The 23,382-nt window shown below is 45.5% G+C and overlaps 1 protein-coding gene across 1 annotated transcript in view; it reads right to left on the bottom strand.

The window, feature by feature from the left end:
* Nucleotides 1–17,017: 17,017 nt before the first annotated feature.
* Nucleotides 17,018–23,382, bottom strand: part of LOC115320756 (zinc metalloproteinase/disintegrin-like) — a 110,452-nt gene continuing 104,087 nt past the window's right edge. The window contains 1 exon segment of the mRNA XM_040210337.1: nucleotides 17,018–17,167. Coding sequence (XP_040066271.1) covers nucleotides 17,018–17,167 — 150 coding nt within the window.

Here is a 23,382-nt window from a genome sequence, read left to right as displayed (position 1 = left end):
GAAAGAGGAAAGGCAAATTTAACAGCAATGTCGATGGGTTGAGCAGTTTTTTCTGATATCACCAAAAAGAGTAGGGATGATCTCAGAGCTTTTCGTCATCCACGGGAATGAGGATCAAAGTGGGGGCACTTCGTTAAAGCCCCAAAAGACCTCACAAATTGCGAAGAGTTTGTCTTTTGTATTTTGTTCATAGTGACCTCGTTGGAAAAATGAGTTTTGCTTTGGCGACAGCGGGTCTCGATACCCGAAATTGTCCTAAGGTTTTAAATTGCATTGTTTTGGCAAATTTTGGTAATCCGTAATCCAGTCTGGCGGGTCTCTGGCGGATTCCGAGCGTTTGACTGCGGTGTGGCGTGGTGTTGTGGGGGACGTTTCCGCTGATGCCTCCGTTGTGAGAGGTTTGCGAGTTTGCGAGTTTGCTTAGTGCTTGCAGCATCTTCTCAAGGCCTACTCCAAGCCCACCTCTTCAGGCCAGCGATAGTATCACCGGCCATTCGAGGTTTCCCTGGCCCCGGAGGGGCTGTTAAGAATGGAACCTTCGGCGACCTTCTTCCGAGTTTCAACACTGCGGAAACGAGTCAAGACGAGTCCGGGACCGTCGCCCGCTTGTCGGGGCCTGCGCGAAACGAGTCCCAACGAGTCCGGGACCCTCGCCTGCGTGACGGGGCCTGCGGCAACAAGTCTCAACGCGCCCGTGACGTTACGAGACGTGTGTGTGTGCGTGGTGGTTGCTGCGCTCGGGAAAGGGAGAGAGGCATGGCCTAACTGCGGAGAACTTTGGCTACGTCGCACTGGACGGCGGGTTGCTGCATCGCACTGGCTGCCCTGGCGGGGAGTGAGGGAGAAACGGACCCTATATAAGGCGGAGCGCGAGGCTGCTCCGTTGTTCTTTCGGATTTGACGACTGTATCGCTACCATGTAATTAAACCGTTCGTTACGTTACCAAGTCTCCCACCTCCACTGAACCCCTGGGTTCTTCACTTCGGGGAATGGACGTCGTCTCGAGCCAGGAAGCTTCCGGACGTGCGGCCTAAACCCCGCCTCGAACACATTAAACAAATCTAAATGTAAACTAATCTGTTTCACTAGAAAAAAAAACTGTTTTGTCCTACCAATATCACTTGGGCTCCGATTTAATTGAGACCGTTCCGTCGTACAAATATCTTGGTGTAAAATTAACATCAGACCTTTCATGAAATAATCACATTGAAGCCATCTGCGGAGACACCTCCAGGACCCTGGGAGTACTCCGACGTAACCTTCGACCTGCTTCACCAACAGTCCGCAAAGTGGCCTACGACACACTTATCCGACCTAAATTAGAATATGCTGCCTCCATCTGGGACCCCCTCAAGGCTACCTTGTCAATCATCTGGAAGCAACTCAAAACAGGGCCACTCGTTTCACCCTCTCCACGTACGATAACTCCACCAGTGTCTCTTCCCTAAAAAGGCAATTTACCCTTTCTTCTTTGCAGCTTCGTAGGAACATCTCTCAGCTCTGCCTCCTTCACAAAATTTATTATGACTGTCTTGACCTTAAAGCAGCATTATTATCACCTCCCGATCGAACATCATCTCTCCTAAACAATGCCTGTACCATCAAAAGGATCTCTAGCTCAACGAACGCTTTCAACCGATCTTTCCTCCCACAAGCTATCAATGACTGGAACAGCCTCCCATCCTCCATCGTCACCGTCGTAGAACTAAACGCATTTAAATCAAGTCGTCAGTCGCACTTTTTATGTTGTTAACTGTTTACCAACCTTTTCCTGAATGTATTTTTGTGTGTCTGTTTTTCCAATGTATAATATGAATGATCCCCCCCTTATGTAATGCCCTCACGGGCCCTTAAGGTTCAATAAATGAAGGTCGTTTGAGCTTGGCAAGCGAGCTAGAGACATGGGCTAGGTCATTAGTGCGACAGTGTGCCCAGCACTTTCTTTGCGATTTTAGAAATTCTTCGTGAAATCTGGCAAATGCTAGTGAGAGGTAAGGTCCCACATGGAGACACAACTGTGTTTGTGTTGACTGTTGCAAAAGCTGAAAATGTCTGTCCGCACAGGTATGCACAATGGCAAGGAGGGCAGAAGAACTTCTTGAGAACCTTAGTTGTTTGAAAACAGGTGCAACTCGCACTAATTTTTTAACAAAAGCGTTTGCTATTAGTCGACAACTGCCCACATTATCTCTCTGGCACACCTGCAAATCCTTGACAAAGGGCTGAATATTGCCTTGTTAATAAGTTTAGGTGTTTTGCATTTAGTATTGTGTTGTTTTGTTTGCAGGCAAAGAAGTCCTAAGAATCGTGTCCTAAGCAGGAAGTCCTGGTGCAAATCTCAACTCTCGAAATATACAATTCGGTGTTTACCTTTATTTTATCCTTTAAAAAACACAGAATTTATCCATGAGTATTTTCCTCCTGCTCAGTATAGCAATAATGTTTTTTTTTAATATTATATCTTCTTTTCATCTAATCATCGGTTTTGGACATTTCTGTTAAAGCCTTTTCCTAATCATGTGTTCCAGGCAGGTTTTTAAGCTTTTTATAGCTCTATTTTTACTTTTGCAACTCGAACATTTATAGCTGCTCGGCATGAGAATGCGGAGAGCTCAAACTCCTCTGAAACGCCCTTGCGGTTGGAGTAGGATGTGAAAGTTTGAGAACATTTAGTAAAATGATAATAAAGGGAAACAATTTTGGTATGAAGCGAGTCCACTTTATAACCGTAAAATGACTTTTTAGTTCTTGTGGAATTCATTTCAATGAGAAAGTTTGTGATCAGGAAAGGTAATCATGCTTTCTTTAATGATGGCAAGATTTTCCCACCAAAATTAGTGCTACACTCAATCCCGGTGCTATTTTTATGTACCGCAAATTAGGCTTATTAGGATGGATGTCAGCTCATAGAGAAATTTTTTTTTCTTTGTTATCTTTTGATTCATGTAATGTCGTGTTCTCAAACTTTGGCACCCTACTGCAATCGCCAGGGCAGATTCCTCCAAAGATTGAGCTCGCTGTGATGTCGAGTTTATTTTTGCGGTAGAGAAACACTGTTGAGTTTTCTGGCTCATTTCTTTATTATTTGAGCTTCATGAACCCAATTTACAAGCCCTGGAGCTTTTTCGAAAGCTTGACATTCTTTATATAATTTTTCACCTTTATTTTTTATTTTGTTTAGAGGAAAAATAATTTTAACTGCATAGTCTATCAATATTGTTGCTGCTCATGTACACTTCCATGGTGCAAATTGGAGGGTCAATAAATGTATTCAGAAACATGTGCGAAACTGTTTTCTTTTCACAGCAGGTATAGACTGCAATTAGTCACCTGGGAATCATGGTGTAAGGCGCAAAAGAAAACGGACACAAGTGAGAAAACAGACACACAGGCGCCACTCACAACTATATTTGAAAAGTGCAGAAAGAAAGGAATACATACATTGTCATCTTCATCACGTCCACGCATGCGCTTTGCCATGGGATGTACGCTTCATCTAACACATGGCTAAACGCATCGGTGGACATGATGAAGATGACAATGTATGTATTCCTTTCTTTCTGCACTTTTCAAATATAGTTGTAAGTGGCGCCTGTATGTATGTTTTCTCTCTTGTGTCCGTTGTTTTTTTTTGCGCCTTGCACCATTATTTCCAACGTTCACCAACTAGCCCAAGTACAAGTTCTTCTACAAGTAATCACCTGTATGGATGCGTGTTTGTGCTGTGCTAAATGTGGTGATAGTCGTATTCCATACTTTTTACCAGAAGAATACCTTTTCTTCAATTAGTGGTGTGTCGAGTGGAATTATGGCTAAGCTGACTAAATGAATGTCTATGATTATTCCTCTCCAGGAAAGTTTGAGGCACACAGAGCTACACACAGAGCTGTTTATATTCCGAACAAGTTTTTTTCTATATTTATGCTTACAGCTGTTGTCACAAAGACGCTTTGTGATGGTTTAGTGTTCAATATTTTAAATTATTATGCCTCTCACAAACACACTCTGTTCAATTACTGGACAACCAGTATATAGCCAAACAGATTTGACAGGTTTAGGAAAATGATAAACATAGATGAATTTTTTTTTTGCTTGTTTATCATTCTCTGCTTAGATCTCACTTGAAACTTTCGATGAAGAGTGCAAAGATAATACACTAATCATAAGTTAAAAGGCGTAGAATCCTTTTCTGACATATATGTACAGACGTGGAAAGATTCAACGAAGCCACAGGAGCCTGCGGCCTTGAGGTACTCGCGCAGTTCATGACGGCAGTGAAAAGAACTAGCATCGATGGCTGCCGCAGCTAGCTGTGGAATTAGCTGCTGTCAGCATCCGGTTAAATGACCTGCTCTGCCGCCCTGCTATCATACTAACGATCATTCGCCTAGAGCGGCACTCTATACACTGTGTCTCGATAAAGCTGGTTATCTGAATCGAATAAGCTGATCGCGTATACTTAAAATTGCGAGACGCAACAGAGTGTCTTAAATGTTTAAGTTAATCTGCTGCCTTGAAAAGACTTAACAATGATCGTGGCTCATATTTTTGTGCTCATCGCAAAGCGTCTTCTGAGTGAACAATACTCAATAATAGGGTGTCATATCATTGCTGTGTAGAATTGTTTTGGCTCACCATATACTGTTCCAAGGAACATTAATGCTTGTGAAGCACGAGAGAATGTCACTGCATTGGTGAAATGTCTGCAAAGGTTGGAGGAACTGCTCTGAACCATTAAGGCGAATATATACTGTGTGTCGGGCACATCTGAACTAAGGCTACTTCAGACACTTATAGTTGACTGTGTCGCGGGGCTTGCACCTTGGTAAGACGACTGAGTTACCGTACGTGACAGGTGTTGCCATGCTAATTCACCATCTCTCGGCAACGGCCCTGGCAATGCAGTCAAACACAACTGTCTGGACCAGTCTTTTACAGTATATATTTGTCTTGATGGTTCAGTACACTCCTGTGAACATTTTGCATACATTTCGCTGTAGTAGGTGACAGGTCAAGAATGAAGTGGAGGCTCCTCCCACCTCATTCCTCTTTAGCAGAGCGAACGCTGGAGAGGAGGCGATCTCCTCTTCACTGTTTGCTTTACTTAAGAGGAAAGAGGTGGGAGGAGCCTCCACTTCATTCTTGACCTGTCGCCGACTGTAGCGTGGTAATAACATGTTTTACAAATGTTATTATAACGTTTACCAGAACATTATATTTATGTTTTAATAACGCTGCGTAAAGGATTTATTTATGTTTTACGAATGTTACTACAATATTTACAGTAATGTTGCGTTAATGTTTTTCAGACATTATATTTACGTTGCCAAATTGTTTTCCAAGTGTTCAAATAACGTTTATCAAAACGTTATAAGAATGTTCTGCCAAACGTTCAAATAGCTTTATACAGGCGGACATTAAGAACATTCCTCGAACGTTTGGGACGAACATAAAAATAATGTTATTCTAATGTTTTCATGTTACCTGGGCTTTATCCTGCAGCGGAACCTGTCTAGAAAGTTTACAGGAACAAGCCGTTATACTCGGGGAACATTTTGAGTTTGTTTCAAGCTCCAGGCACTATTCACCATCATTTCTTTGGCTAAAACAGCTGAAAGAAGCCAGGACCATAAAGGTACCTGATGGTGCACGGCAGTCTTATAATTGATCTTTTACACTTATTGAACTAGAGTTGTCCTTCAAAGTGTCATAGACTCGGCAGCAGGTCCTGACGGTATTCACTACTTCATGTTGAGTCATCTCCGCCCATCTAAACTCAATCTGGATTTATACCTTTTCAACACAATACGAGAGGAGGGACGTTTTCCATCAGCATGAAGAACGGCTACACTTATCCCTCTACTTAAAGTGGAAATGAACTCAGATGCTGCTACTAGTTAAAGGCCAATAGCATTGACAATCTGTTTTTGTAAAACCTTCGAAAAACAGATTAATAGACTACTGATGCAGCACTTGGAAAAAACATTGTATCCTGGATAAAAACCAATGTGGTTTCCGCTCGTCCCGCTCGACACAGGATCGATTGGTTCAATTGGAGACAACTTTCCGAGAGGTTTTTGTCAATAGACAGCCCTGCCTCTGTGGAAGGGTTTGGATTAGGACTAGTTGGTTGAACATGTTTAGGGGATAAAAGCGATAAAAACGACGGACGAGTAGGAGAGACACACACCACAGTGTGCTACTTGCAACTTGACGTGTGACGAGGGTACGTGTTTAAGTGCCCCATCGATAACCCTGTTTGAATCGGAGTTATCGTTTTTACGATCATGCATAGTGTAAGAGTAAGAAATGTGATTAGCGACGGTTGGGAACTGAATCGGATGTGTGTCTTGTTGGTTTCGCGGTACGTGCGGTTTTTCCAATAATAAACCAGTTGCAAGTAGCGCTCTGTGGTGTGCGTCTCTCCTACTCGTCCGTCGTTTTTAGCGCTTTTAACCCCTGCCTCTGTGTTTTTTGATCTCGAAAAAGCATACGATACAGCTTGGCGGTATGGAAGTTTGAGGGACTTAATTGGACGTTGGTATCCAGGGCCGCATGCTCCATGCCATTGAGAGCTATTTAGGTAGGCACCCGTTCCGAGTAAGGCTGGGGTCTGTACACTCACGATGGCTTGTACAGGAAAATGGTGTTCCACAGGGCGGTCCCTACTGAAAAAAAACATTTGAAATTCAATGGGGTGGCAAACTGGTAAATCAAACGGGTGCAAACTTGGATCAAACGTGATTATGGGATACGGGTAGCCGTTTGAAACGGTACCCACTCGAAACGGTATCCATTTGATACAGGTGCCCGTTTGATACGGGTGCCCTTTTGATACAGGTGCCCGTTCGACCTTGCACATGACCACACGTTTAAACGTGCCGTTCGAACTGGGAAATTATGCGCTAGCCCTAACCGGGAATCGTCTGGTAGATTGGTTATCTTAAACTTATTTAAGACGTTCCGAAACTCATAAACCTATTTATAACATGGAGCAAACACGTAGAACAAATGTGCTCACGTAGGTGCTTGCAAATGGACAGGAAAACAGACACAAAAGATTGTTTTCAATTCTCCTCTAAGTTTATTACGTCTTCTGTAGACAAGTACACACGTGCAAGCGATCTGTGAAATGTGAGAGGCACTCTAAGCTCTTATACAACTGAGAAGATAGCAAACCAAACAAGAACCGAGGTAATTCTAGACTAGGAAGGTAGACCTTCGGGAAATTATTCGCCCGGCTGCCGCGAGAATAGTGGCTGCATAATTATATAGATAATCTGGAAGAGTTCGAGTAGAAGAACGGTCAATCGTTGCCAAGAAGTAGGTTGCAGTGCACTTACCATAAAAAGAGCCGACTTGAAAGATGTAATCCGTGATATTTGTCAACACGGTTCAAAGCAGGACAACCACACAAACACAAATGAGAGGGAACGGCTTCTTGGAAATTTCAACACGATGTGGCGCACAAGCTGTCAGTTGCCGAACCCAACCAAACCGCAAGAACTCCTGACTTCTTTGAAGAATCGCTTGTTGCCGATATAAACGTAGGACTTTTCGAACACTGATAGCGTTGGTGCACATCCAATACGTTGTCGAGAGACATCCTAATAAGACCGCAGGGTTAGGCGACAGATCGAAGCAGGTGGACGCGCTAAGTTCGAGCTGGAACTGACAACAAGCAGACAAAGAAAAAAGCGGCTGCTAGGCGCACCCTTCCGGATCTCGATGCTTATCAGCATGTAGCTCGCGCGCGGCTGTGGGTCACGTGACGGGTGACAAGAGAGGAGGGAGGGGGCGAGGACCACAGGGACAGCCCCTCTCCCTCTCCCCAGGAATTCCAGAAAATGTGTTTTTGTAACCTCGAAAAAAAAAAAAAAAAAAAAACGCGCGTGCGCGCATTTTAGCAGGCTCGAACCTTGCAAATGGCGGCGGGGCGGCCAGAAGCTCGGCTTGCGCCCGAGCGAAGAAAGTAATCAGCGCGAGCTCGTAGTTTGACCGCTGCAACGTGCGGGCGTGCTCTCGCAATGCTCGATGTTGTTGCAGCCGCGTGTACGCGTGCTACCTTCGCTGCGTCTTGAATTAAAGTGAAACGGAGTCTAGACGTACATTGTTTCACGCGGTCGCGTCTTCTGCGAGAGATATTCGTGCTGAATAAGTAAATTGAGCCAACAAAAATGGACAAAGTTTTGAAGTTCTGTCAAAAATATCGGCTCACCAACGTCGCGCGTTTACGTAAAACAACAACAAAAAAAGAGGTTAGTTTTAGTTGCAGTATAAGCGAACATCAGCGCAATTGAAATATAAATATGATTACTTGCATTACGCGGACGATCTGAAATCGATGAACCGGCGCTCCCAGCCTTCCGGAAACATTGGCTGCCATGGCTGAAACGCTAGGCTTGCCCACGCCGCCGATCTGTACGTTCAGTATCAAACGGGCTCCGGAGAGCCGTTTGATTAAACCGGTGCAGTTTGCAACATGGTCACCGGTTTGAGCAAACGTGCGACAACTTTGCCCAAACGAGTCGCCGATTTGCCCAGACGAGCGACCCGTTTGCCAAAGGAGTGACCTGTTTGTCCAAATAGGTGACCGTTATGGCTCATACGGGGGACCCCTTTGAGCCGTACGGGCGACCCCTTTGACAAACTGGTGACCGGTATGGTTAAACTGCTACCGGTATGGACCCGCTTATTTTCATATAGGCGCCAAATGGTTTTTTTCAGTAGGGGTATCCTAAGTGTTACTCTGTTTGATATCAACATCAATTCTATCGCGCGTGTCATACTACCATAAGTTTAATATTCACTGTAGGCAGATGAGTTCCAGGTCGCTGTTTCCTCGTGTAATCTTTCAATCTGCGAACGCCGCGTTCAACTGGCTATTAAAAATTTCACATGGTGGGCTGAAAATAACAGATTTAGGTTTTCCACAGAGAAGACTGCTTGTGTTTGTTTCTCAAGAAAACGTGGTCTGATTCCGACTACTTCGTTGACCATATGCAGGGCACCAGTACAGATAAAAACGGAGTATAAGTTTCTAGGGCTTATATTTGACTTCATGCTCTCCTTCAGCCAACATATCAAAAGGCTAAAAGAAAACTGCCATAAAGCCCTTAATATTCCGAGAGTTCTCTCCCACATGACTTGGGGTTCCGATCGACAGTGCCTTCTAAGTATCTATAGGTATATTTTGCGGTCACGCCTAGATTACGGATGTTTGGTTTACGGATCAGCGAGTGCATAAACACTGAAAACGTTGGATTCAATCCATCACGCAAAGATCCGACTTGCAACCGGTGCGCTTTGTAGATCCCCAGTGCTGAGCCTATATGCTGAAGCTAATGGGATATCTCTAAAGAACGGCGAAATGTCCTAAGTCTAATGTATTCCCTTAGAATGCGGTCTACATTACAACATCCGTAGGGGGAACTAGTCGAGGAACACATTTTGAACGGACCTTTCAAAGTAAGCCCACTGTTAAGCCTCCCTTTTCATTCCGGAAGAAGGCCGCGGTTGCTTTGGCTAGGCTTCAGACAAACCCACCTGTTGCTCAGCTTTTGGGAACAGTGGCACCAAGGGAAGATAATCTGCTCATCCCAAACTTGTCACTCACGGAGTACATTAAGGGAAATACACCACCAGAAGTCTTAAAACAAGAATTCCTCCAGCTACAGAATAAATTAAAAGGCTTCACCAGCTTCTATACTGACGCCACAAAGACCGACTCCTCTGTCGGCTGTTCCGTGTTTGGATCATTACTTAAATGTTTGCGGAAGGTTAATTCCTGTGCAACTATCTTGATTGTCGAGGTATGCTGTTTACTATTGGCCACAGACTATCAAAAATAGGCATGCATACTAGTAGTTTACACTGATTCCCTAAGTGCTCTGAGAGCACTCAGATCTCCGGAGATACCAAAAGCCCCTTTAATAACTGAACTACAACATAAAGTGGGTGCTGCAGCAAAGGACAACAAATTGCAGAGTCTCTTGCTGGGTGCCTAGTCACGTGGGTATACCCGGCAAGCAAGCTGCTAACCGTGCCGCTTGCACATATTCTACAAGGAAGATTGATATTCACGACATACCCTACCAAGACTACAAAGCGACCATAAGGAAAAGTATGAAGTATAAACGGCAAGAGGAATGATCCCGCGAAACCAAAACAAACTCCATGTTGTGAAGCTAATGATACAGGAGTGGGCGAGTGCCCGAAGCACGGACCGTTTTTTCGAGGTAGTCCTTTGTCGCTTAAGAATTGGCCACACACATTTAACACATGGGTGCCTGCCTTGCCGAGAGGATTCACCTGCATGCAAACACCGTTCAGAACTATTAACTGTAGTGCATATCCTCCTTGAGTGCCCCGCATATCACAGATATCGCCAATTCTACTTCGCCCAGTTTTATTTAGCACAGATGCCTTTACACCTTGCCCTTCTACTTGAAGATTAACTTTTCATAAATCCTACAAATATTTTTTTTTCAAATTCCTAAAAAGCACTAGACCTTTACGTCGACTTCAAACTTTCTTGGCAATTTTTTTTAACCTTTCATTCACACTATTTATACACAGATTAATGCTCATCCTTTTATCCTATCACTGACAACTACAGCCCTCTTTCCTCTCTAGAAAACATTTCATGAAATAGTCACAGATTTCGGCGCTCTATAGGCTTAGACGCTTTCGTGCTAATAAATCTAAATCAACTCAACTAAACCCAAGGCCTATATTTGGACTACGGACTGCCGCCAACCAAGACCAAGCAGCCAACAAGGCCGAAAATGGACCACCAGTCGTCGCAGACCCCGACCGCCGCCGCCGTCCTCTACTCGCCCGTCGCCCAGCGAACCCCAACGACCTTCCATGGCGAGACCCAGGAGGACGTGGAGGACTGGCTTCTGTACTACGAACGTGTAGCCCGCCATAATAGATGGACCACTGAGCAGCGCCTACAAAACCTCTATTTCTCTTTGGATGGCACCGCGGTGGTTCGAGAACCACGAGGCGTCACTTGCGTCTTGGGACACCTGTATCGCCGACCTGAAGGAGACATTCATGAGCCTGACACGACGAGAGCGAGCGGAAAACCTCCTGCAAATATGGACTCAAGGCATCGACGAAACGCTCATTAGCTTCGTTGAAGACGCCCTCCGCCTGAGCAGCCGCGCCGACCCTCAGTCCACCGAGGAGAAGAAGCAGCGCGTCCTGATGAGAAGAGTGAAGAGTGACATCTTCGTCGGCCTTGTTTGGAGCCCACCAACTCAACTGTCAATGACTTTGTTGCCGAAGCAACTAACATCAAGGGTGCCCTGTCGACCCGAGCCAGCAACTACAACCGACTCGCCGGCACGCCTGTTGAATCGACTCTGACATCTTCCCGAATCGACAAGGGAAGAATCAGCGCAAACAACCTTCGAGAAATTGTCCGCGACATCGTCCGGGAAGACCTCCCCAAAATTCTACCCGACGCTGATCAACCCCCCCCCCCCCCCTCGATCTCCATCGCCGAGGTCGTGCGCGAATAAGTGCAGAAAGCCATACAACCAGAGGCTCCCATCAGCCTGGCAGGGTCCGAAGAACCCACGCTAACTTACGCCGCAGTAGCCCGATGGCCACCGCCTCGTCCTTGCGCCTATATCACGCCGCCCCGACGTCATTTTTCTGCGCTGCAGCATGACCGACGCCACGACGACCAGGTTCAGTACGACTGCTAGAACCACCGGGCACCTCAGAAGACCGACGTGCGGCGAACGCCCGACCAACGTCCTCTGTGTTTCCACTGCGTGGAAGCAGACCACACCTACCGCCGATGCCCATACCGACGACTCGGGCTGCGCGGGTTTCCCTCGTACAATTCACTGCCCCGTTATAATGAACGCCCTCGGGTGATCCAGGAGTACTTGGGACAACCTCAGTCCCCCAAGCCTGCGTCCTGCCGAGAGTTTCGGTCGCCGTCGCCACGACGTCAGGCTTCGCCGATCCACCGACCCCGACGTGAAAACCTGTCGCCCCTCACTCCTCACTGGAGAAACTGGGCGCGGCAACCAATGGAGGTGGAGTTGCCGAAGACGACCGAAGTAAAGAGCCTCCAAGAACGCCGGAGCGCTCCTACTCTCTCGACTGCACGCATCGCAAGGACACCCCTGCAACGGTGTCCAACAACCTTAACGTCGTCATGGATGGCCACGACGCATCAGCACCAGTGGACACCGAAGCAGACTGCTCAGTCGTGAGTGGGAGGCTCTCCCGCCGCCTTCAAAAACTCATGACGCCGTGGAATGGACCTCAAATACGAAGCGCCGAAGGACACCTCATTACACGAATCTGGAGATGCACAGCTCCCGTCCAGATCCACGGTGAGACGTGCCCTGTGAAGTTGGTCGTTCTGCAAGACTGTGCGAGGGACGTTATCCTTGGAATAGACTTTATCTGCGATTATGGCACCGTCATCGACCTCAGGGCAAACCAGTTGGCGCTGCGAAAGCCTGTTATGCCGCCGGTGGAGAGACCACCACGACGTCAACCGCTGTCTGAGTTATCGCCGATTATGTGAACCTGCCGCCGCGGTCGAGTGTTTTCCTCACCGTCATAACAGCCGCAACCATGCACGGTGAAGTTCTTCTGAAAGGCAGCATCCAGCCGCTCCTTGAAAAAGGAAATGGCGTCGCACGAGGCGTAATGTTTCTCCAAGAAGGACGTACAACCATTCTCATGACAAACTATCGAGAAGAGCCGCAGCACCTAATCAAGAGTACCACCGTGGGCGATGTAAAGGAGCTTCAGGCGCCAGCCGTGGTCACCGCGATCTCCGAGGAACCCTCGTCGTCACAACAGAACACGTCGCCGCAGCAGCTCGACATCGATCCCGAGCTCCCACCTTATAAGCGCCGGCAACTGGTTGATCTCCTCGCCGAATACAGTGACAGTTTTGCCACGTCGTCGAAATTTCACCAAACGCAGATAGCGGAACATCGCTTTATTACCGACGACGACGCGCTCCCTGTACGCCAGTCACCATATCGAGTCTCCTTAAGAGGTAGTTGATCCAAGATCATGTCCACGAAATACTGGACGACGACATCATTCAACCCTCAAGAAGTCCGTCGGCTTCCCCAATGGTGCTTGTAAAGAAGAAGGACGGTACCTTGAGGTTCTGCGTTGACTATTGTTGACTGAACGCTGTGACTAAGCAGAACGTCTATCCGCATCCCGCATAGACGATACGTTAGACCGACTGCGCCACTCCCGATATTTTTCGTCGATGGACATCAAGAGTGGTTACTGGCAGATTAAAGTCGACGAACATGACCGCAAGAAAACTGCTTTCGTCACTCCCGACGGACTGTGCGAATTCAAAGTGATGGCGTTCGGAACTTGCACAACACCAGCAACATTCCAGCGTGTCATGGACACCGTGCTGCCAGGTCGGAAATGGCAGAGCTGCCTCGTCTACCTGGACGATGTCGTGATATTTTCACGGGATTTCAACGAACACCTGAGACGACTTCAAGCCGTGCTTCAAGCCATCAAGACCGCCGGCTTGTCACTCAGACCAAAAAAGTGTCGGTTCGCCCATGGTGAACTAAAGTTCTCTGGCCACTTCGTGAACAACAAAGGTGTTCTCCCTCCCCCCGAGAAGACCCACGCCGTAGCTGCATTTACGCCGCCGTCGAATAAAAAGGCCGTGAGAAGATCACTCTAACTCTGTGCCTACTGCAGACGGTCTGTTCGGAACTTCGCGAAGCTTTCCGCACCGCTGGCACACCTCACGAAGGCCGCCGTAAAGTTCGAAAAGACAATAGAACACCAGCGATCATTTGATGAGCTCAAACGAAGACTCCAGACGTCCCCAATCCTTCGTCATTTCGACCAGTTCGCTGAGACGTCCGTGTAGACCGGCGTCCATACGGACGCCAGTAACACCAGGCTTGGCACGGTTCTAGTCCAAATGCAAGACAGGGCAGAGCGAGTCACCGCATACGCGAGTCGGGCGCTGTATAAGGCGGAGAAGAACTATCGAACGACAAAAAAAGACTGCCTTGCTGTCGTCTGGGCAACAACAAAGTGCCGCTGATATTTGTATGGAAGTCCACTTCGCGTGGTCACAGGCCACCACTCGCTCTGCTGGCTCGCGGGTCTGAAGGACCCCTCCAGACACCTCGCCCGGTGGCGCCCACGACTGCAGGAGTTCGACATGACCATGGCGTACAAGTCCGGCCGGAAGCACAATGACGCCAACTGCCTGTCAAGGGCCCCAGTCGAGACCGGTTCTGCCTGCACCGAAGACGACAACGATGAGTGTTTCCTCGGCGCTCTGAATGTCAGCGGCATGGCAGCACCAAAACGAGACTACCCCGACTGCGAGCGCTCATTGAACACCTAGAGGGACAGGCGAATACGGTTCCCTGTGCTTTCTTACGAATACTACTCACCTTCCCCATACGGCAAGGGGTGTTGTACAAAGAGAATTTCGTCAACAACAGCGCGCAATGGCTGTTGGTTATTCCTCCCAGTTTTTGAAAAGAAATATTCCAAGCATGCCATGACGAGCCGACAGCTTTACACCTTGGCTACATTAGGACGCTTGCCAGGGTTCGAAGAAAGTTCTACTGGCTGAGGCTACCTTAGAGCGTTCACCTTTACACTTGATCATACCACGAGTGTCAGCGACGCAAGAAACCGGAGACGAAGCCGCCAAGTCTTCTGGATCCGATTTCTCCCCGGTCCACGCCGTTGCAGGAGATCGGAATGGATTTACTTGGCCCTTTCTCGCTGTCAACGTTGGCAAACCGCTGAATAATCGTCGCCACAGATTATCTCACACGGTACGCCGAGATGAAAGCCCTTCCATCAGGTATGGCTGTCGAAGTCGCCAAGTTTTTCATCGAGCGCATTGTCCTCCGGCATGGCGCCTCCGAAGCCGTTACTACAGACCATGGATCATCGTTCATGGCCCAGCTGACGCAAAAGTTCCTTCGTCTCAGTGGCGCCGGCCACCGTGGAACCACTGCGTACCATCCGAAAACAAATGGACAAATAGAACGGCTAAACAAAACCATTGTCGACATGGTCTTCATGTATGTCGACGTAGATCACAAGACTTGGGACGACGCGTTACCCTACGCCACGTTTGCTTACAACACGGCGATGCAAAAGATTACAAGAACCCCGTTCATGCTGGTGCATGGCAGAAACGTAACGACCATGCCCGACGTGATGCTGCCTCACGAACCAGCTACAATGGGAGCCCCAACGCTCATGTGGCTGCTTAACGAGCCGAGGAAGTTCGCCAGCTCGCCCAACCCCGAATTCAATATAAACAGCGTGTCGACGCTACCCGGTACAACCTTCGCCGGATTGACGTTCGCTTCAAGAGACCGTGTTTGTGTTTGGGCCCCGATACAACAACGCGCTCTAAGCGAGAAACTCCTGAAGCGCTACTTCGGACCCTACAAAGTGCTTTGTTGACTCGGGGATCTGAACTACGAGGTGATGCCCGACGGAACAACGACTTCATCACGCCGTCCTCCACGACCACAAGCAGTCCACGTCGGGCGTCTCAAGCCGTACCATGGGCAATAAGACTGTGAACTGTGATCTTGTGCAACGTTAAATAGGATTGTGTTTTGCCAGCTCGAGTTATCCTGCGTTCGACTCGGGCAAGCCCTGGAAGCAGAATCGGCAACACGCTCGCTCGGGAACGCGGGCGGCAATATTAAAAAACAAAAAAAAAAAAAACTTAATTTGTTTAGTTTGGTAGGAAGCTCCATTTCCTTTTTGTTTCCAGTTCTGACTTGCTTAAATAGGACAATACTTTTTTTTCGCGTTCTGATTTGCCTTACGTAACTGACTAAGTGGAAAGTAGAAATAAGGCTGAACGCCCTCATTGCTCATAAGAGCAGTGCTCGCTGCCAGTGTTCACACTGATGTAAATATTTTTTCTTTGATGAATACTTTATTTAAATATGAAAACCTGAAAACAGAAAGAATGAATCAAATGCTCAATAAAGGATACATGAAAACCTAACTTTAAGTATATGTTTACGCGAAATATTTGACTTAAATATCAAACTGCTCGAATTTAAATCACAATTTAAATCATAATTCAAAAAATGAGTAAGTCGTGTTGATTTTTATTCTCCACCCTAGTTCATACATTTGTTTTTTTTTTCTATAACATGCAATGGAACAAACTTCCAAATGAGATTTTGTCCATCACCTCTACAGAACTGTTCTTCAATAATTTATGCTGTTTCATGTTAAAGATTTTCCCTTTTTACATAGCATTATAACTGAAACTTGTGCATGCTCATGTTAAATGATTCTATATTTGTATTCTTTTAAATGTATAAGAATCCCCTCTTCGCAGTATTACGCAGTATTACATATTAGGCGATGCATGGTAACCTCAATAAATAAATATATCAGAGCATACGTAGTACTTTATCTTACTTAATATTTTAGAAGTGGCGCCACAAGACGAGATTAGAGAATTCCAAGACGGCGGAGATTGATCAAGGTGAGCATAATCTTCTCAGATATGACATTTTTCTTAAGAGTATCTCTGTTGGATGACGGTAGGTATCATAATCAAAAAACGACGCGGTAGAATCTGAAGCACACGTATCGCTCATCTGGGTCGGTTTGTGTTTTATTTCTAGCTCCTATGGCTTGGAACGCCACATTTTAAAGGAATTCAGGATGAGAATTAGAAATACTCTACACATCAATGTGAGCCCATGGGGCAACTTAATCAAATTGTTCAAAATAAGACCTACCAAGCAATGCTTTATTGATAAATTATAGCTTTTTAACTATAAACACAGATACTCATGCTTTTTCGAGGGTTTATGCCAGTTTTTAGATAGAGTGAGCATGCTCTTGGTAAATAATTTGTTTAATTATAAAGGAATACGCGAAATACCGACGTTTCAAGATATTTTAGCACCTCATGCTGTTTACACGATAGAGGACGTGACACCGTTGAGAGCTTCCTCTAAAAATTCACTTCTAATTTGAGTCTTCATCATTATCATCGTGATCATCATCATCATTGCCTGTAGTGGTCGTCGTTGTTGGTGTGGTCGTTTCGGTTGTAGGCAAGGTCGGTAGCGGAGGCAGATCAGTGCTGTAATTCCCACACTTGTCTCTGAAACATATCTGAAAATAAAACGAGGCTTCGAATTAGTAAATCAGCACGAGCTTTGTTCTTGAAAGCAGCGCAATGCACGTTCACCAAAAGTAAAAAAATGCAAAAATAAATCTGTGTGAATAATAGATCATCGCTATGCTTAAAAACCGTCCAAAATGCCGCGGAAAACTACTTGGCCACACGAACAGTTTTTTTTTTTATTTTAGCATTGTGTTCTTTTAACATTTTGTCATCATAGCATCATACCATTTTTCAGCGTGGAGTATTTTTGCGTTATAGGCTAAATCTCTTAGCTTAACGTTTGCAGGTTAGGCTAAAAAAACATGCGCTCATTCTCAAAAACTCGCCGTCGGAGAACATCGCCGTGCATTTGACGGACATTGAATGCGCCCTGTTGTATGGAAACATCGGGGACGTGAGGCGGTTTCATAAGAAAACACGTGAAATATTGAAAGGTCAGGTCATCAAAGCGCCTTCAGTGACCTTGTCATCGAGGAAACTACAGTAACGGGATTATTTTTATTAAATTGATTTTGTCTGCCCATAATCATCGTTTTTTTGTCAGTTCTTGTATTAGATTTTGATAATGTTCTATTAAGTACTGTATTGAACGAACTTAAAGAATTGGCTGCAGCAATATTTGCAACGATATTCCCTTGATATATTACTTTTGTTCTCGTGTTTTTTTCCTTCTTTTTATTAGAACGTCAGCTGAGAATAGAACTTCTGTCAAGATTTCTAGCCGTACTTTGCCTTTCACGGTTACGATATTTGGGGCAAAAACTTCATACAATTATTTTTCGTTTTTGACCGATATCAACTTGACTCAGTAAGAACCTGTACTCAAGGAAAGAAATAAGAACAGAAGAGGAAGTCGAAGCGGTTAACAGGAATAATTCTTCCGTTTAGCTACACTGTGCAAGGAGAGACGAATACGGACATTAAGGAGGGGATTGAGGAAGGTGAAAAAAATGAAATGTGTAAGGGTTACACGAGCCGTGACCACTGTAGACACGCTACTCTTCATGAAAACCAAAGTTTATCGTCTGTAAACAGGAGCCTGGCCTGTTTCCTTAAAAAACACAAGAGGTTTTGTGGCTCTTGCTTCTATATGTGGCTCAACCATGCCACCAAGAACCTTTGCCGAAGAAGAGGGCAGGCTATCAAGGTATGCCAATGCGCTTTTTACAGCGGAGCTGTTAAGGCCTAGTTTTCCCAGGATCGCGTCCCTTGCAAAGAGATGTCAACACAAAACTTTGGTTGCCGTCGTCGCTCACAGATGGCGGTAGCTGTCCAGAGTGTTGTGTTTGCCGGTTGACCGCCTGCCGCCGTCGCTCATAGAGCGCGGCATTTCTTCGGAGGGAGAAGAGCGGAAACGTAACGAGTGGCGATGTTCGCAGCAGCGAGAATGGTTTCGCAACCGTTGCGGGGCCACTATCGATTGAAGTTCGACTGCGTCGAGCGCTTCAGACTCCCTTGCAAAAGAAGAGCAGATCGCTCGCCTGGAAAGCCACCGCCCCGAACAGAAGCTACAGCTCCGCTGCTCATCTTTCTTCACCAGAGTAGAAAGGCTGAAAGTTTTTAGTTTGCTTTTTTCTACATCGTAAACACGATAACCGCAAATGCTGAGCTAAATTGTTTCACTTAGATCACAACTCGGACACTGGCGTTCTGGCTTGACCTATCTGGTAAAGGAAGTTTGGTGTAAATGCTCGACCAAGTGTTAGTCAATGAATGACAGTCTCTCCGCCTTGGCATGTCACGATGAAAAAAGGAAGTTTGGTGTAAATGCTCGACCAAGTGTTAGTCAATGAATGACAGTCTCTCCGCCTTGGCATGTCACGATGAAAAAAGGAAGTTTGGTGTAAATGCTCGACCAAGTGTTAGTCAATGAATGACAGTCTCTCCGCATTGGCATGTCACGATGAAAAAAGGAAGTTTGGTGTAAATGCTCGACCAAGTGTTAGTCAATGAATGACAGTCTCTCCGCCTTGGCATGTCACGATGAAAAAAGGAAGTTTTGTGTAAATGCTCGACCAAGTGTTAGTCAATGAATGACAGTCTCTCCGCCTTGGCATGTCACGATGAAAAAAGGAAGTTTTGTGTAAATGCTCGACCAAGTGTTAGTCAATGAATGGCAGTCTCTCCGCCTTGGCATGTCACGATGAAAAAAGGAAGTTTTGTGTAAATGCTCGACCAAGTGTTAGTCAATGAATGACAGTCTCTCCGCATTGGCATGTCACGATGAAAAAAGGAAGTTTGGTGTAAATGCTCGACCAAGTGTTAGTCAATGAATGACAGTCTCTCCGCCTTGGCATGTCACGATGAAAAAAGGAAGTTTTGTGTAAATGCTCGACCAAGTGTTAGTCAATGAATGACAGTCTCTCCGCCTTGGCATGTCACGATGAAAAAAGGAAGTTTTGTGTAAATGCTCGACCAAGTGTTAGTCAATGAATGACAGTCTCTCCGCCTTGGCATGTCACGATGAAAAAAGGAAGTTTTGTGTAAATGCTCGACCAAGTGTTAGTCAATGAATGACAGTCTCTCCGCATTGGCATGTCACGATGAAAAAAGGAAGTTTGGTGTAAATGCTCGACCAAGTGTTAGTCAATGAATGACAGTCTCTCCGCCTTGGCATGTCACGATGAAAAAAGGAAGTTTTGTGTAAATGCTCGACCAAGTGTTAGTCAATGAATGACAGTCTCTCCGCCTTGGCATGTCACGATGAAAAAAGGAAGTTTTGTGTAAATGCTCGACCAAGTGTTAGTCAATGAATGACAGTCTCTCCGCCTTGGCATGTCACGATGAAAAAAGGAAGTTTTGTGTAAATGCTCGACCAAGTGTTAGTCAATGAATGACAGTCTCTCCGCCTTGGCATGTCACGATGAAAAAAGGAAGTTTTGTGTAAATGCTCGACCAAGTGTTAGTCAATGAATGACAGTCTCTCCGCCTTGGCATGTCAGGATGAAAAAAAGGAAGTTTTGTGTAGATGCTCGACCAAGTGTTAGTCAATGAATGACAGTCTCTCCGCATTGGCATGTCACGATGAAAAAAGGAAGTTTGGTGTAAATGCTCGACCAAGTGTTAGTCAATGAATGACAGTCTCTCCGCCTTGGCATGTCACGATGAAAAAAGGAAGTTTTGTGTAAATGCTCGACCAAGTGTTAGTCAATGAATGACAGTCTCTCCGCCTTGGCATGTCACGATGAAAAAAGGAAGTTTGGTGTAAATGCTCGACCAAGTGTTAGTCAATGAATGACAGTCTCTCCGCCTTGGCATGTCACGATGAAAAAAGGAAGTTTGGTGTAAATGCTCGACCAAGTGTTAGTCAATGAATGACAGTCTCTCCGCATTGGCATGTCACGATGAAAAAAGGAAGTTTGGTGTAAATGCTCGACCAAGTGTTAGTCAATGAATGACAGTCTCTCCGCCTTGGCATGTCACGAAGAAAAAAGGAAGTTTTGTGTAAATGCTCGACCAAGTGTTAGTCAATGAATGACAGTCTCTCCGCCTTGGCATGTCACGATGAAAAAAGGAAGTTTTGTGTAAATGCTCGACCAAGTGTTAGTCAATGAATGACAGTCTCTCCGCCTTGGCATGTCACGATGAAAAAAGGAAGTTTTGTGTAAATGCTCGACCAAGTGTTAGTCAATGAATGACAGTCTCTCCGCATTGGCATGTCACGATGAAAAAAGGAAGTTTGGTGTAAATGCTCGACCAAGTGTTAGTCAATGAATGACAGTCTCTCCGCCTTGGCATGTCACGATGAAAAAAGGAAGTTTTGTGTAAATGCTCGACCAAGTGTTAGTCAATGAATGACAGTCTCTCCGCCTTGGCATGTCACGATGAAAAAAGGAAGTTTTGTGTAAATGCTCGACCAAGTGTTAGTCAATGAATGACAGTCTCTCCGCCTTGGCATGTCAGGATGAAAAAAAGGAAGTTTTGTGTAGATGCTCGACCAAGTGTTAGTCAATGAATGACAGTCTCTCCGCATTGGCATGTCACGATGAAAAAAGGAAGTTTTGTGTAAATGCTCGACCAAGTGTTAGTCAATGAATGACAGTCTCTCCGCCTTGGCATGTCACGATGAAAAAAGGAAGTTTTGTGTAAATGCTCGACCAAGTGTTAGTCAATGAATGACAGTCTCTCCGCCTTGGCATGTCACGATGAAAAAAGGAAGTTTTGTGTAAATGCTCGACCAAGTGTTAGTCAATGAATGACAGTCTCTCCGCCTTGGCATGTCACGATGAAAAAAGGAAGTTTTGTGTAAATGCTCGACCAAGTGTTAGTCAATGAATGACAGTCTCTCCGCCTTGGCATGTCAGGATGAAAAAAAGGAAGTTTTGTGTAGATGCTCGACCAAGTGTTAGTCAATGAATGACAGTCTCTCCGCATTGGCATGTCACGATGAAAAAAGGAAGTTTGGTGTAAATGCTCGACCAAGTGTTAGTCAATGAATGACAGTCTCTCCGCCTTGGCATGTCACGATGAAAAAAGGAAGTTTTGTGTAAATGCTCGACCAAGTGTTAGTCAATGAATGACAGTCTCTCCGCCTTGGCATGTCACGATGAAAAAAGGAAGTTTGGTGTAAATGCTCGACCAAGTGTTAGTCAATGAATGACAGTCTCTCCGCCTTGGCATGTCACGATGAAAAAAGGAAGTTTGGTGTAAATGCTCGACCAAGTGTTAGACAATGAATGACAGTCTCTCCGCATTGGCATGTCACGATGAAAAAAGGAAGTTTGGTGTAAATGCTCGACCAAGTGTTAGTCAATGAATGACAGTCTCTCCGCCTTAGCATGTCACGATGAAAAAAGGAAGTTTTGTGTAAATGCTCGACCAAGTGTTAGTCAATGAATGACAGTCTCTCCGCCTTGGCATGTCACGATGAAAAAAGGAAGTTTTGTGTAAATGCTCGACCAAGTGTTAGTCAATGAATGACAGTCTCTCCGCCTTGGCATGTCACGATGAAAAAAGGAAGTTTTGTGTAAATGCTCGACCAAGTGTTAGTCAATGAATGACAGTCTCTCCGCCTTGGCATGTCACGATGAAAAAAGGAAGTTTTGTGTAAATGCTCGACCAAGTGTTAGTCAATGAATGACAGTCTCTCCGCCTTGGCATGTCACGATGAAAAAAGGAAGTTTTGTGTAAATGCTCGACCAAGTGTTAGTCAATGAATGACAGTCTCTCCGCATTGGCATGTCACGATGAAAAAAGGAAGTTTGGTGTAAATGCTCGACCAAGTGTTAGTCAATGAATGACAGTCTCTCCGCCTTGGCATGTCACGATGAAAAAAGGAAGTTTTGTGTAAATGCTCGACCAAGTGTTAGTCAATGAATGACAGTCTCTCCGCCTTGGCATGTCACGATGAAAAAAGGAAGTTTTGTGTAAATGCTCGACCAATTGTTAGTCAATGAATGACAGTCTCTCCGCCTTGGCATGTCACGATGAAAAAAGGAAGTTTGGTGTAAATGCTCGACCAAGTGTTAGTCAATGAATGACAGTCTCTCCGCCTTGGCATGTCACGATGAAAAAAGGAAGTTTGGTGTAAATGCTCGACCAAGTGTTAGTCAATGACTGACAGTCTCTCCGCATTGGCATGTCACGATGAAAAAAGGAAGTTTGGTGTAAATGCTCGACCAAGTGTTAGTCAATGAATGACAGTCTCTCCGCCTTGGCATGTCACGATGAAAAAAGGAAGTTTTGTGTAAATGCTCGACCAAGTGTTAGTCAATGAATGACAGTCTCTCCGCCTTGGCATGTCACGATGAAAAAAGGAAGTTTTGTGTAAATGCTCGACCAAGTGTTAGTCAATGAATGACAGTCTCTCCGCCTTGGCATGTCACGATGAAAAAAGGAAGTTTGGTGTAAATGCTCGACCAAGTGTTAGTCAATGAATGACAGTGTCTCCGCATTGGCATGTCACGATGAAAAAAGGAAGTTTGGTGTAAATGCTCGACCAAGTGTTAGTCAATGAATGACAGTCTCTCCGCCTTGGCATGTCACGATGAAAAAAGGAAGTTTTGTGTAAATGCTCGACCAAGTGTTAGTCAATGAATGACAGTCTCTCCGCCTTGGCATGTCAGGATGAAAAAAAGGAAGTTTTGTGTAGATGCTCGACCAAGTGTTAGTCAATGAATGACAGTCTCTCCGCATTGGCATGTTACGATGAAAAAAGGAAGTTTGGTGTAAATGCTCGACCAAGTGTTAGTCAATGAATGAC

The sequence above is a fragment of the Ixodes scapularis genome, unplaced genomic scaffold (assembly GCF_016920785.2).
Source record: "Ixodes scapularis isolate PalLabHiFi unplaced genomic scaffold, ASM1692078v2 PGA_scaffold19__2_contigs__length_565841, whole genome shotgun sequence".
Classification (NCBI taxonomy): Eukaryota; Metazoa; Arthropoda; class Arachnida; order Ixodida; family Ixodidae; genus Ixodes; species Ixodes scapularis.
This window is presented reverse-complemented; position numbering and strand designations above follow the sequence as displayed.